This window comes from Phalacrocorax carbo, unplaced genomic scaffold, assembly GCF_963921805.1.
Source record: "Phalacrocorax carbo unplaced genomic scaffold, bPhaCar2.1 SCAFFOLD_54, whole genome shotgun sequence".
In the NCBI taxonomy this organism is placed as follows: domain Eukaryota; kingdom Metazoa; phylum Chordata; class Aves; order Suliformes; family Phalacrocoracidae; genus Phalacrocorax; species Phalacrocorax carbo.
The window spans coordinates 574,871-588,904 of record NW_026990395.1 but is presented as its reverse complement, the minus strand read 5'-3'; the positions used below and the strand labels follow the sequence as shown (position 1 = coordinate 588,904).

The following is a 14,034-nucleotide window of genomic DNA, read 5'->3' as shown; positions in this document are numbered from 1 at the left end:
CCTGGCTGCCAAGACTTTTCAAATATCATGAAGAGTGGCTTGGCAACTACGTCAGCCAGTTCCCTCAGGACTCAGATGCACCTCATCACGTCTGATACACTCGTGTATGTTCAGGCTCCTCAGGTGGTCACGAATCCAATATTCCCTTACAGTGGGAGGGGCTTTACACCCTGGTCTCCATCCTGTGGTCCATCAGCTCACGAGGGTGAGGAGAGAGGTTACCAGTGAAGGCTGCGGCAAAAAAATTGTAGAGCACCTCAGCCTTCCCCTCATCTGTTGTTACTAGGCCATCATTCTTGTTCATCGGAGGGGTATGGTTTCTTTAACCTTCCTTTTCCGGTTGACATGCCTGTAGAAGCCCTTCTTGTTATTCTTTGCATCCCTTGCCAAATTCAGCTCCAGCTGCGCCTTGGCCCTCCTCGCCCCATCCCTACACAACCAGGCAGCGTCCCTATCCTCTTCCCAGGATACCTGTCCCTGCTTCCACTGCCTGTGCAGTTCCCTCTTGCTCTTTCGTTTAACCAGCATGTCTCGACTCAGCCTTGTCTATAGTGCTGTTAATACAAAAATTATGAAAAAAGTCATGAAAATTCCTAAAAGTCCTAGCAATGCTGGAGAGGAGGACTTTTTCAGCTATTCCATTGAGTTCTTTTCTGCAGAGGTTTCAAGAATTTCCTTCAATCTACATTCGCAGTTGGATTTGCTTCTCCACACAGAGGCTGCAAGTGCCCTGGGGTAGCTGAAGAAGCCGTGTGTGCCAAGGGATATGCTAGTCCTTCTGGAGCACGAGCTGCTCTGCAGGCAGAGTACCTCGGGGTGGTGGGGAGCATCACCTGCCTCCAGCACTGCCGGGGCGGCTGAGCCGGGACCTCTCCAGCACAGCAGCACGTTGTGCATGGCTGCTGGCTGTGAGGCCGTGTCTGCCTGGCCAGCAGTGGAGAGGCAGATACTTGGAGGTCTTCAGAGCCCTTACAATACAGCCCTCAACAAGATGAAATATTTGGGGAGGTTAGGGGAATCTGGGACAAGGGAGATGGGAGATTTGGTGGAGGGAAGAGGGTCTTGGCCAAAGAAGATTAAGACTTTGAAGAGGAAAGATCTGTTCAGGTAATTTTGATGCCACTGTGACAGTGTCTGTGAAAACATTCCTGTTAAGCCTTTCCCCTGGGCCAGCAGGAGGTGCAAGGCTGTGAGGGTGGCTGTGATTTCACATCTGTCTCTGGAGTTGATAGGCCAGCAGCAGAAATGTGGCTGGGAAAGGGACTGTGAGGTCACCTCTTCCTGAAGTAGCTGGTACGCCAGCCCTGGAATCATGGTTAGGATACATGCTTTTAGGCTCACACCTGCCAGTGTCTCTGATAGGCCAGCAAAGGCACGTGGTTGGCAAGTTGATTGTGGGAGTCCCTTTCCCTGAGTACCTGGTTGGCCCATCCAGGAAGAGGGCTTGGATACGGTTGTCACGTCCTTTGTGCCCGAGTACCTGATGGGACAGCAGCAGGCACGCGGTTTGGTTGGGTTTATCCCAGAAGCTGAAAGGCCAGCAGCAGCCATGTGGCTTTCACCAGGAGAAAAGATCATGATGAGGTTACTTCCCTCTGGACAGCTGGTGCAGCAAGTCTTGGAGATCCCATCTGTAGAAGGGTCATCCCGTTTTGCTCCTGTGAGCACTTTCAGTGTTTTCTTCAAGGGAAAAAACTGTCAAGGCATCATTTCTACTGCCCGCAAAGAGGCTGTTCACATGTGAATCCGTTGTTGCAGTTTTGGATATAGGTGAGGACATGCAGGTGACCTAATGACTGGTACCAGGTGGGAGCTTCCTGCAGGCTTCTCATTACAATCAAATTCATTCTGCAAGCCAGGAGTGTGCCCAGCACAACACAGCCTGAAGGCTGAGCTGTACGTGGAGCGCGGCACAGCACAGGCCTGGGCCTGCTCAGGTTTGCTGTTACATGGCTCACTAACTTCTTGATGTACAACGCTCTTCTGGTGGGCATCCCGGAGCTGCCTGAGGAAGGCTGGGAAGGGGACTTCCATTGCGTGTAACCCCTGTAGCAGAGCAACTCGGCGCACACACTAGGTGGGACGATCCCCCGTGTGCCTGGCATAGCAATAACGAAGGCCTGCTTTCTGAAACTACAGATGGAGTTTTAGAGGGTTCTTATAGTTGCTGACTTACGGTATCAACCCGCCAGGGTGGGAATGATCTCCTGGAGATGTGTTTCACACAAAGACAGGGCAGGACTGGTGGAAGAGATGGAGGGCAGCTTCGGCCGCAGCGTGAGTGAGGTGGCAGAGTAGAAAACCCTGTGGGAAGGGAGCAAGACAAACTGTAGCAGGGTTGAGCAGGGAGGAAGGATGGCCTCCCCCACCTGCTGGCAGTGCTCTTCCCAGTGCAGCCCAGGATGTTGTTGTCTGCCTTTGCTGTAAAGCTGCAAAGCCAGGAGAAGGGAGGGCTTTGGCGAGACCTAGTAAGAGCCTTCCCATATCTTCTTGGATATCAGCAAGTAAATGGAGCCAGGTTCCTCACTGTTGTGCAGGAGGGGAGGATGAGGGCCAATAGGCATCGGTGAGACAGGTGAGGAGAAAATTTCTCCCCATCAAGACAGTCAAGCACTGAAGCAGATTTCCCGGAGAGCTTGTGTCATCTCCATCCCCGGAGCTTTTCAAGCCCCAAATGAATACAGCCATGAGTAACCTGGTCTGAGCCCATAGCTGACCCTCCTCTGAGCAGCAGGTGGGCTGAGACAGCTCACGAGATCCCTTCCAGCATAAACAATTCAGCGTTTCCTTCCACCACAGATGGTGCCTTCATGATGGGTGGCAAAGCACTCAGGATCCCAGTGACCACGGAAGTCAGCCAGAAGGAATTTTGGTCAGATGATCTGTGGCCTTCTTGTCTCACTCCAGGCGTTGTTGCTCAGCTGCAGGGCTGCATGGCAGGTACCCCAAAAACAGCCCTGATCACTTCATTTGCTTTTCTTTCTTTTCCCCCTCTTTTCCCACTCACAATTCCCTCCCCTTGACCATCCTTGTACCAGCCCATGCAAAAAGCCCACCTCTGTTTACCCTTTCTTCCCTGCGCCTAGTTTGGCTTCCTTTGCACCCTGAGCTTGTACCTTCCTTTGTTTCTGAGCTTGTCACCACGGCAATTCCTACCTTGCTGAGCAATTCCATTAAACCAGTACCTCCTATTATTATCAGTAGTGTTTTGTAATGCCTGATAATTATTTTGTCAGAGGCACCATGTGTCAGGGTGAACCATCCGTACATGCACATCAAGAGCTGGCCCAACGGAGCTTCACTCTTAGAGGACGTTGAGAAACTCTGGGATTTGCTCAGCATAAACCTCCCAGCGTTTTACAAGGAGAAGCTGCAAGTCCTTACTGGGGGCAGGATAACCCCAAACATGGGGGCCGACTGGGACCCGAACCTCTAAGCTGTGACCCTGGGGAGGGGGCCTGGGCTTTACGAGCCAGTGGTGCCTGCTCACCATGAATAAGGCCAACCCCATACAAGCCTGCATTAGGGGGACCATGGCCGCCAACACAAGGGAGCCGTTCATACCCCTTGAATCAGCATTGGTGTGGCCACATCCAGACTAGTGTGTCTGCGTGTGAGGCTCCCGGTTCTGGAAGGAAGAGGAGGAACTGGAGAGGCTCCAGAGGCTATCTGCCAGGTGGGGCTTGGGGCCTGCATGGAGAAGCTGAGGGATCTGGCCTTCTGCAAGGGGAAAACGTGCCGGCACGGGATAGTGCAGGACAGGCTGCAGCAGAGATGGCCGAGGGCTCTGCCAAGACTGAAAGGCCCAAAGGAACCAAGGTCTTTGTCCCCTTGGCTATGGCCACTGAGGCCTTCCAGGAGAAACTTTATTTTGAGGCTCTGGACTTTGTTTCTTCCTCGTCCCTGCTTGAGGATGCCGGGACACGTTGCACAGGTTTGCCATGCTTGGCATTGCTCAGCCTCGTGTCCCACTGTCCCCAGAAAGAGCCCTGAACCACATGTGAGGGGCAGGATCCACCTTCCCAGGGCTGGGGGTCAGGGCTTGGCCTCTCTGCTTTCTGATAAAATCAGGGTTTTTCTCTGCATTACAGCCACCTGCACAGGGCCCTTCCCTTTCTGCAGCCGCAGCCTCCAATTAGCTGCTCTAACGAGGCCCTAGGGAGGCTTTGCCAGTAATGGCCCTCATGGGCCTCATTGATGCTTCAGGTACTTTGGGTTTTGCTCTGACTTTGACTTCTTGAGAAGTTCATTCAATCTTCTCAGCATCTGAGGTTCATGGACTCACCGCAAATGCACCACGGAGCTCATTAAAATACAAAAAGCTCTAACAAGTTCTGTCTCTTCCTGTAATTTCCTTCAAGTCTTTAAGACTTGCACATCTAATTGGAGTTTTTTCATAGTGTGGTTATGGAGGAAATGTTCATACTGTACCTAATAAAAATGTTGGGGTTTTTCTGAGTTTATTTTAAAGGGTATATTCTATTGATTTTCATTTTAAAGAAGAGGGGATAGAAGCATAGTCCAACTGACACTGATCCAGATTGTCTCCTCAGGAGGTCCGGGCAGGTAGGGAAGCAGTCCCCTGAGGTCTGACACTGTAGGGACAGCTTTGCTCCTCACCTCCCCAGCCCTGCCATTTCTGTCCCTGGCCACCTGGGACTTAGATCACTTTTCCTTGCATCATACTTTTTCACTGGTCTCTGCAGCTGGATGTTACAGCTCCATTGCACCAACTCCCCCCACTCTCCTTCGAGAACTGGCTGCACACAGGCACAGAAGGGTATTTACTCTTTGTAAGGAAAGAAAATTAAAGCGTGGCCAGTTTTCGTGATCAGGAAAACACACTCTGCAACCATATGCTAAGTACGAGCTGCCTCTGATGAGGCCGCCTCTCTCAAGGGATAACCTTATCAGAAATGTTTTAGCTAGGGAGATACAAAAGGTAGATATGAACGTAATTAAGAGATGGCTAAAGAGCCCATTAGACTACTGAAAACTTCTAACTCCCTGAAGCTCAAAGCTGCTGCATGGGTGAGAGGTATCTGAATGACCAAAGAGTACAGGGAGGAAATAACTGGAGGGTAATGGAAAGGGCCTTTGTGCCGAGAGATGCTGCTGAAAAGATTACTTTAGGAAAGGTCGTTCTATCCTGGACAGGCTAACCCACTACAGCACCACCACATCAGGACTGCTGCGTCGAGCCTGGGGCTCACTGGCACAAGGAAGGTGCTGACAGACTGGAGCAAGTCCTGCCAAGGCCAGGAGGATGGTTGGTGCCTGGAGCACCTTCTGGACAAGGAGAGGCTGAGAGAGCCGGGTTTTTGAGAAATCCCTCAGAGACAAACACCGCAGCAAGGACCCAGGCCAGCTGGTGGGATCTCAGTCAATGGAGATTTCCAAAATTGGTTGAGACAAGCACCTGACTGAGCTGGAGCTGCCTGAGAACAGGCTTGGCTGAGAGCCCAGCTGTGGCAAGAGCTGTGGGACTTGTCGCATAATGACTGTCAGCAGGAAACTATTTTCCATTTTATTAATAATGGCGGTTGGAGTTGGGTGTCATGAAGGCCCAGAGGAGGATGGGGGTGACCATGCAGCAAAGGTCCCTCCTCAGAGCTGGGGTGTGCGGCCAGCGATGGAAATGGCCAGTGTGTGGGACTGGTCTGGGACAGCCTCCTGGGGCAGCTTCCCTGGGGTGTCCTGGCAACATGGCCCAGGCGAGGCCCCTTTCTTCTGCACCTCTGATGCATTGCTTTCTTCACCATGACGCCTGGCTCTGCACTGTGAGTGCTGTCTGTCCCAGCCCTGCACGCTCACACACCTTAGCTCTGCACTGAGCTCTTTCCCGGGCCCTTTCCAGCCCAGCCATGCCCCTCCCCAGCTCTCCCCACCTCCCCTGCCCTCTCCCAGCCCAGCACAGCCCAGCCGAGCAGCCCAGGCTGGGCTGGCTCCGCAGCGCTGCCCACCGCAGGGTGCTGCAGAGCTCTGGGCACTCACACCACAGCCCCAGCCCCTCTGCAGGGCACAGCAGCCGCTGGGGCAGAGCGGGGGGTTCAGGCTCCCCGTCAGCCCCAGGGCTGCTGCTGGCCACAAGGCCATGAGGAAACAGAGCCTCGTCACTCTCTGGCTCTCCTGAATTCATACTGTAGGTGATCCCCAAGTCTGACTCAGTTTGCCCCCTTCTCTGCTCCCACCAGCCCCACTGCCCAGGGAAGCACCACACTCCTGGCCCTGGGGGTGCTCAGGCACCTCCTGCATCTCTCCTGCATCCCTCTCCTGTGCCTGCTGGGTTCCCCCTCACTCCATGGCACTGCAGAGTCCTCCTTTGTGGATACGTTGATTCAGTGCTTTACTTTTGGGGACTTCCCTTGGAGGCTGTTTCACCTTTTGAGACTCCATTCGTTTGAACGCCAGGACACATGGTGAGTGCCCATCCTCTCCTCACCCCTCCAAATTCATTTCCAGAGAGTCTGGTATCTGCCATCACTCCTGTCATCCATGAAGCAACCTGAGGAAGTAATGGGGCGCTCATGGACCATCTCCACTGCCACTGGACACCAAGAAGAGAGCCTTTAAAACCAGAACCTTTAATCCAGTGGAACCCAACGTTACCAAGACCTTAACTCCAAAACCACTCAGAACAAAAGGAGAGCAGAAACTTTAAAAGACCAATTCCTCGGGCATTTTCTTGGAAGCAGGTTTGGAGGAAGAGGCCAGCCTTCAGGCACTGCAGCCGGGAGATCCCCTTTTATTGAAGAGCTGCAAGCAGAGAGGCCACACCTGACAGGGTGTTGTGCAAGGGTCAGACACAACAGGATCAAACCTCAACAGTAGGAGTATAAACCCAGAAAATTAGAAAGTTGGATTATCACAACAGCAAAAAGCAGACTCATGCTCTAAGATAAACTCTGAAACTGTGCAGAGGAGGGGAGGCAGGTTATATTCAGTGAAGCACCATCCATTGGATTACTCTCCATAAAGCATCCTTGATTTCCTTGTTCCTCATGCCGTAGATGAGGGGGTTCACTGCTGGGGGCACCACTGAGTACAGCACTGCCACCACCAGGTCCAGGGGTGGGGAGGAGATGGAAGGAGGCTTTAGGTAGGCAAAAAATGAAGTGCTGATAAACAGGGAGACCACGGCCAGGTGCGGGAGGCACGTGGAAAAGGCTTTGTGCCGTCCCTGCTCAGAGGGGATCCTCAGCACAGCCCTGAAGATCTGCACATAGGACAGCACAATGAAAACAAAACACCCAAATACTAAACAGACACTGACCCCAAGAAGCCCGACCTCCCTGAGGTAGGTGTCTGAGCAGGAGAGCTTGAGGATCTGGGGGATTTCACAGAAGAACTGCCCCAGGGCATTGCCATGGCAGAGGGGCAGTGAAAATGTACTGGCCGTGTGCAGCAGAGCATTGAGAAACCCACCGGCCCAGGCAGCTGCTGCCATGTGGGCACAAGCTCTGCTGCCCAGCAGGGTCCCGTAGTGCAGGGGTTTGCAGATGGCCACGTAGCAGTCGTAGGCCATGACCGTCAGGAGATAAAACTCTGCTGATATCAGAAAGACAAACAGAAAGGCCTGGGCAGCACATCCTGCGTAGGAGATGTCCCTGGTGTCCCCGAGGGAATTGGCCATGGATTTGGGGAGAGTGGTGGAGATGCAGCCCAGGTCGAGGAGCGAGAGGTTGAGGAGGAAGAAGTACATGGGGGTGTGGAGGCGGTGGTCGCAGGCGATGGCGGTGACGATGAGCCCGTTGCCCAGGAGGGCAGCCAGGTAGATGGCCAGGGAGAGCCAGAAGTGCAGGAGCTGCAGCTCCCGCGTGTCTGTGAACGCCAGGAGGAGGAACTGTGTGATGGAGCTGCTGTTGGACATCTGCTGCCTCTGGGTGAGGAGCACTGAACAAGGAGATAAAGGAAGTGAGAGGTTAGGGCAGACTTCTTTGAGAAAAAACTATACCATTTCTTACAGAACCGCCCTTCTGCATGAGTAAGTCCTGTCCTACTGCAACCGGGTAATAGGACCATGGGTTGATCTCAGATTAAATCCATCATGATAACAAAGAACTTTTTAGAATTTTCCCTCCCAACTCACCTGAGTGTAGAGCAGAGCTGCAGGGATTTTGGTTTGTGTGTTCTGTTCCAGCTGCCCACCACAGGTGAGGAGCACTCTGAATGCAGAAATCCCTGGCATTTCTGCTACACGTGGAATCTTGTGGGTGATGAGAGGCAAAAGGACTTTCCCTTAGTGCCAAGTGAAGACAGCCAGCCTTTGCATCAGCCCTGATCTCAGCTGCCCTGTGCTGGCAGCTCTTGCAGCTGTGGGACTGTTGCACTCTGCTGTTCCCTCCAAAAAAACAGGATGCTGCTGGGAGCAGAGGAATCCAGTTTCAGAGTGCAGATCTCCAAACCCCTCCAAACCTCATCATAACAGAGGAGGATCTCAGCTCTGCCCTCCCAGCCAGGGGCACAGGGGGCTCATTACACCTGCCCACATACAGCCACCCAGCAGCATTTCCATGGCCTCAGCAGTGAGGCGTCATCTCCATGGGGCTCCTGCACAGCACAGAGATGCCATGGAGAGCTTTGCCCTGCTGGGGGGCAGCCTGCAGCCCAGCAGCACCTCCCAAGGAAAGACTCCCATCGCCTACATTTGTTATGTTCTGAAGAGAGGCTGAGATCACTGCCAGCCTCACAAAATACAAATCTTTGGTGGTCAGGCTACTGGAAGGGCAACTCCTGGCCATGGCCCCAGTGTATTAAGAGCACAGGCTCTGCTTTGTGAGTGGGGAAGACAAGGGGTTGCTCCAGGGACAGCATCTGCACTGCAGGGGATGGCAGGGAGATGCCTGAGTCCCTCCTCCCATGGCATTGCTGGGAAATGTTCTCTCTTTCGTCCTGCCCATCCTTCTGTTGCCTAGAGCTCTCCTTGGCCAGGACCTCTTTCTCTGTCCCCACCTCTCCTCCCTGTCAGTGCTCAGAGAGCCCGTCCCACCCGCTGTGTGCTCAGCTCTGCCCTGCAGACACCTCCTGGCAGCAGGGCACTGCCCAGGGACAGCTCTGTGCGTGCGGGGGCTAAGGAGCAGCTCAGACAGGTCCTAACGTGAACAGGGGTCTCAGTGCCTACGCCAGAGCAGAGAAACAAATTCCCACCTCCCACTGCCCACCCAGACAACCAGGAAGAGAAGACACAAAGCACAGACTTCTTCCCTTTCAGGAAACCCCCGACCTTGACTTCCATCTTTCAAATGACCCTCTGCAAATGTCCTCAGGCTGATGGAGAAGCCTGAGCAGCCCTGACCCACGCAGCACCCTCCGGACAGCAGAAGGACCCTGCCCTGCCAGGGTCACTCCTTCCACCCACAGCTTGTCCCCACAGCGCTGTGGGGAGCTCCCCGGGCAGGCTGAGTGCTGAGCCTGGCAGGCGGCAGAGTCCCTGCCCCAGCACACAGACCCCTGGGGCGCAGGGACCCTGCTCGCAAGGACAGCCCTGGGCACCCCTGCCTGCACACGTGCCTGCAAAGCCCTGCAGCATCCCCGGGCGAAGGCAGCCGCCGTGCCCTGTCCTTCTGACAGTGCCGCAGGGAAGTGCTGCTCCTCAGCACGTCCTCCTCCTCTGTGCAAGGGCAACTGTGAGAGTCCTCCTCAAGGGTCACCTATGCTGTGGGATGCAGCAGCTTTTGGATATCCCTCCCAGAACACCAGCTACATTCTCCTCCACCCAGAGACTTACCATGCAGAGGGCTGTGAAGATCCTTCCCTGCAGTCAGCTCCCAGCATCCCCCCAGCCCAGGCTGCCTTTCCCCTCTCCCTGCCCGGCTCCTCTGCCCTCGGTGCCTGCAGGCAGTGCCCTCAGCCCTGCTGCGCTTGGCAGAGGAGCTGCTCCTGGGCAGAGCTGTCTCTCGGCAGCGCTGCCTCATTGCCAGCAGCTGCCTTTGTCCCAGGAGCCCAGCCCAGCTCAGCAGCAGAGGCCCAGCCCCAGGCAGCCCTTTCTCTGCCCCTCGCGGCTCCCTCCAGGTGTCCCTGGGGCTCCAGGGCTGACAGCTCCTGAGGGGCAGGAGGGTCTCTGCTGTGAATATACTTGGAAGCAGACTGATGTCAGCACCGACTGTCCCTCTCTCAGCACTGGACAAACTGTGTCCGGCAGCAGGAGTTGCCCAACCAGGGTGTGCAGGTCTGTGGGAGGTGTCGATGTTGCCCTTTGGAAGCCCCTGTTCCTGCCCCACTGTCCGACAGGACATGATGGCAGTGACGGGAAGGGGGTCATGCCTCCCCTGTGTGGGGCAGGGATCCAGCTGAGCTCATGCAGGCGTCTCAGCTCTCCCTAGCAGCCCTCAGGCAGGAGGTGGCTTCAGCTCCTCCAACACACACCCACGGACCCACAGCATGTGGGATTCTTCTTGCCTCAAGTCACCCGTGAACTCCTTCTCTAAGCATCCATGCTGGTTAATGGGGATGGAGGCCAGGAGTGGTTTGCTCAGGTGCAGATCCCTGGTGACATCGGAGGTGCCAGAGGTGGTGCAAGACACGTGCAGGTGACTGCAGACTGCAAGGAAGCAATTCTTAGGGACAAGTTAGCTTCTGGGGGCGTCGCCTTGGGGGCTGGTGGGCAATTCTTTGGCCCAAATGGAATGACCGCAGAGGCCCGTGTTAAGGACAGGGAGACCTGTCCCTCCTCAGTATGTTTAGGGCAGCTGACAGAGGTATTCATCGGAGCAAATGGAGTCCTGTGCCACCGGGACAGCTCAGGCTTTCCCTTCCTCTTGTCTGTCAGCTGTCCGTCTCCACTGACTGAACCTGAAGGTTTCTCATGGGCTTCCCTGAAGTGCCTACACCCACCCAGTGCAGCTGCTGCATGTCATGGCCAAACACAGGCCTGTAGTGTTCCCTCGATACCAAAGCTGCCCAGAACAACCGGAGCGTGCAGCTGGTAGGGCAGTGCGGGCCCTACCGGGCAGCTGTCCCTGTTCACGGTCGGTACGTGACAGACCTCCCTTGTCAGCAAGTGACGCGTTCCCACCACTGCAGCGAGGCAGCGTCTGTCCCGTGCCTGTGCAGTCGGTGCCGGCAACGCAGGAATACGAGCCACGTCACATCAGGGTTTCCACTCGTGTGCCAGCTCTCTTAGCCTCTGCTGCTTCTTCTCACCCCATCCTTTGCTCGCACCCCTGATGGTACACTCAAGGAACAGGCCAAGCATTTCCACAAGGTGCCTGCATCACAGGATGCCCATCGCCAAGTACAGTTTCAGCAGCCCCTTGGCCCTCCTGGAGATCAGCTTTGCATCTGCCACAGGCCCCAGGGGCTGCAAGAGGCACCACAGACAGCAAAGCCCCCTCCTGGCAGAGCTGCAGAGCCCAGCTGGGTTTCTCTCAGCCATTGGGGGAACCCGTCTTTGCTGTCCTTGTGAGCCCCCCCTTTCACCCTGACCTTGCCGCCTGCCACTCGCTGCAGCACGTCTCTGCTCTGAGGGAAAGCCTTTGCTCACACAGGGTCTCGGGCCTTCAAGCTTTGACAAGGCTGAGCTTGGCCTTGCTGGCACAGAGCCCACGTGTGCACCAACGTTCTCAGCGTGGGGCACGGGGAGGAGGGGCTGGAGCCCCTCGTGCTCTCACAGGTCCATGGCATTGATGCGATACCTGCTGAGGTTTGGTGGGACAGGTCACGCAGCTTGGGGTGCTGCAATGGGGGTACAGCCTTTTCAGAAGAGACAGGCAGGAAAGCCCAGGAGGGGGTTCCCGCAGTGTGAAGGCGCTGCCTGGATGAAGGGAGAGCCTCTGTGGGATGGGGGACAGGCTGCGTGAGCCCTTGTGCGTGAGGGTCAGAGGAGAGGCCAGCTGGGGCGACATCGTGGTAGGAGGTAAGTGCCTGGAATCAGGTGAGGACATTGACAAAGTCTTATTGAAGCCATTTGAGAAAGTGGAAACTTCAGAGAACAACTCAATTTTCACTCTGTCCCAGAGGCCGGCCTGCTTAGGCCTGCAACAGACTACCTCTGCCTTGTCAAGTAAGAGTGAGTGACAGGAAGAAAATGAGAGAGCTGGAGTTCACCATCACCATCACCATCACCATCAGGAAGAAAACCAAATCTGTAAGCACATGGCACGGTGACTGTTATTAGTGGCAGCAGCACTGATTCCAATGCATTCCTGCTTTGAGGTGCAGGGCAGGGGCCACACATCTCTGGCAGCCACTCTGGGAATGCACTGCAGGCAGTGCCACCTCAATCAGTGTTTGTAAGAGAAGGCACGATACCCCATCCTCAAGTACTTCTCTAGCAAGGGTCAGCTGGAGGGTGGTCTTGCAGGACTCATACCCTGAGCCCTCGGGTGGCACGGACACTGCTGATTTCCCTCTGCAGAGAGTGGTAGCAGCTGGATCCCTTCTCAAGAGACACTTCTTGCCAGGAAGCCTCCAGCCTGAGGGAAGCTCCCCTGATTTTCACTGGCACGTCACACTCTCTTCTGATGTATCTGGGGCTCTTCTGTGCTTATTGTTCCTGCGCAGAAGAGATAAAGAGAGAAACGTTTCAGAAGAGATGGTCCTACGGCTCCTATTGTGAACAATAATGCTCCCTAAGAGCTCCGGAGGGAGCCAGGGAGGTGGGAGGACACACACGGACAATTCAGGAAGCCCCAGGCCTCTTCTGAAGGGTGACTGGCTCCCAGCTGGGAGGCAGCACTGGGCACTATGTCTGGCTGGCAGAGAGAGTTCAGGGAAGGCAATGAGAAACAAGGCGGTGGTTGAGGCCTTTCCCAACTGTTTATAAAACTGTTTGTGCTCAGAACTGGAAAAGAATTTTTATCTGGATGTGAGAAGCTGCGGTATGGCAGGTCTGCAGGCTCCTGTGCAAATCCGAGATGATTTTCCAGAAAAGGTGTGAGGTTGCCCTTGGTGAAAGAGGACACCAGGGAGCCAGCAGGAACAGGCTGGGAAGGAGTCATGGCTGGGACTCCTTTTGTATCTCATTCCTGGAGACCGTACCCCAAGAACTGGACCCCCAGAGCTCTTCCTTTCACCAGGTGATTCTCCACTGCATTGCTTCTCCTTCCTGCTGCTCACTGCCCTCTGGGGCTGATGCTTGTAGCAGTGGATTTGGAGGGAACTTACCCCTCTCGGGCCTCTGACTCAGCCCTCATGGAAGAAAGAGGCTGTTCTGCAAGTGAAGAACATGGGACCCAGGCAACCCTTCCCAAGACCCTTGTGAAGGCAACTGTGGCCCTTAAGGGGCCGTGACATGCCAGAATTGAGCAGAGAAAGGGCGATGGAGATGAAAACTCTGATACAAGTGAGCAAAACAAACTGTGGCAGTCCATCCTGGACTTGAGAAGACCAGATCTGGGCTTGTGCAGGGATCTTCCTTAAAGAATGTCCTTGGAGCCATCCTGGAGGGACAAGGATGCCCCAAGCAGCTGCCTGATAGTCAGGGATCCCCTCCTCATGTCACAAGAATGTCCCGTTGCAGTGGGCAGAAAGTCAAGCAAGGGCTGTGCCAGGCAGCCTGGAGGAGCAGGGACTTGCTCATGGAGCACAGAGTGGAAATGTGCAGAAGGTGGCAGCAAGGACAGGGCACCAGAAGAAACAGAGCGCCACAACCTGAGCGTGCTGGGATGGAGCGAGTCTAACGGAGTCACTGCTGTGGTAGAACCCCAGTAGGCAGCTGAGCACCACACAGGCGCTCACTCACATCCTCACAGTGGGATGGGGAAGGCAATCAGAAGGGTAGAAGTGAGAAAACTTGTGAGTGGAGATAAAGACAGTTCAATAGTTCAAGCAAAAGGTGCGCATGCAAGCAGCGCAAAGCAAGGAGTTCATTCACTGCTTCCCACCAGCAGGCAGGTGTTTAGCCATTGCCAGGAAAGCAGGGCTTCGCCACCTGCCATGGTGACTTGGGCCACCGAGCTCGAAAGAGTTCACCCTTATGCTGCCAGTCCCGATCCACCTCAGCCACTTCAGTCTTGGCAGCCCGATCCACCTGCTGGTTGTTTCGACGTTCTTCAGTGGCCCAACTCTTGGGGACATGAGCATCCACATGATGAT

General features: G+C 54.9%; 1 protein-coding gene across 1 annotated transcript; it reads right to left on the bottom strand.

Moving 5' to 3' along the window:
• Nucleotides 1–6,940: 6,940 nt before the first annotated feature.
• On the bottom strand, nucleotides 6,941–7,989 carry LOC135311151 (olfactory receptor 14A16-like). Its single transcript, XM_064440291.1, has one exon. It carries the CDS (start codon nucleotides 7,868–7,870, stop codon nucleotides 6,941–6,943), a length of 930 nt encoding a protein of 309 aa, XP_064296361.1. The 5' UTR covers nucleotides 7,871–7,989.
• Nucleotides 7,990–14,034: the final 6,045 nt, after the last annotated feature.

Bases quoted from the DNA above. Each gene is read 5' to 3' on its own strand.
- LOC135311151 (XM_064440291.1), bottom strand. From the start codon at position 7,870: ATGTCCAACAGCAGCTCCATCACACAGTTCCTCCTCCTGGCGTTCACA.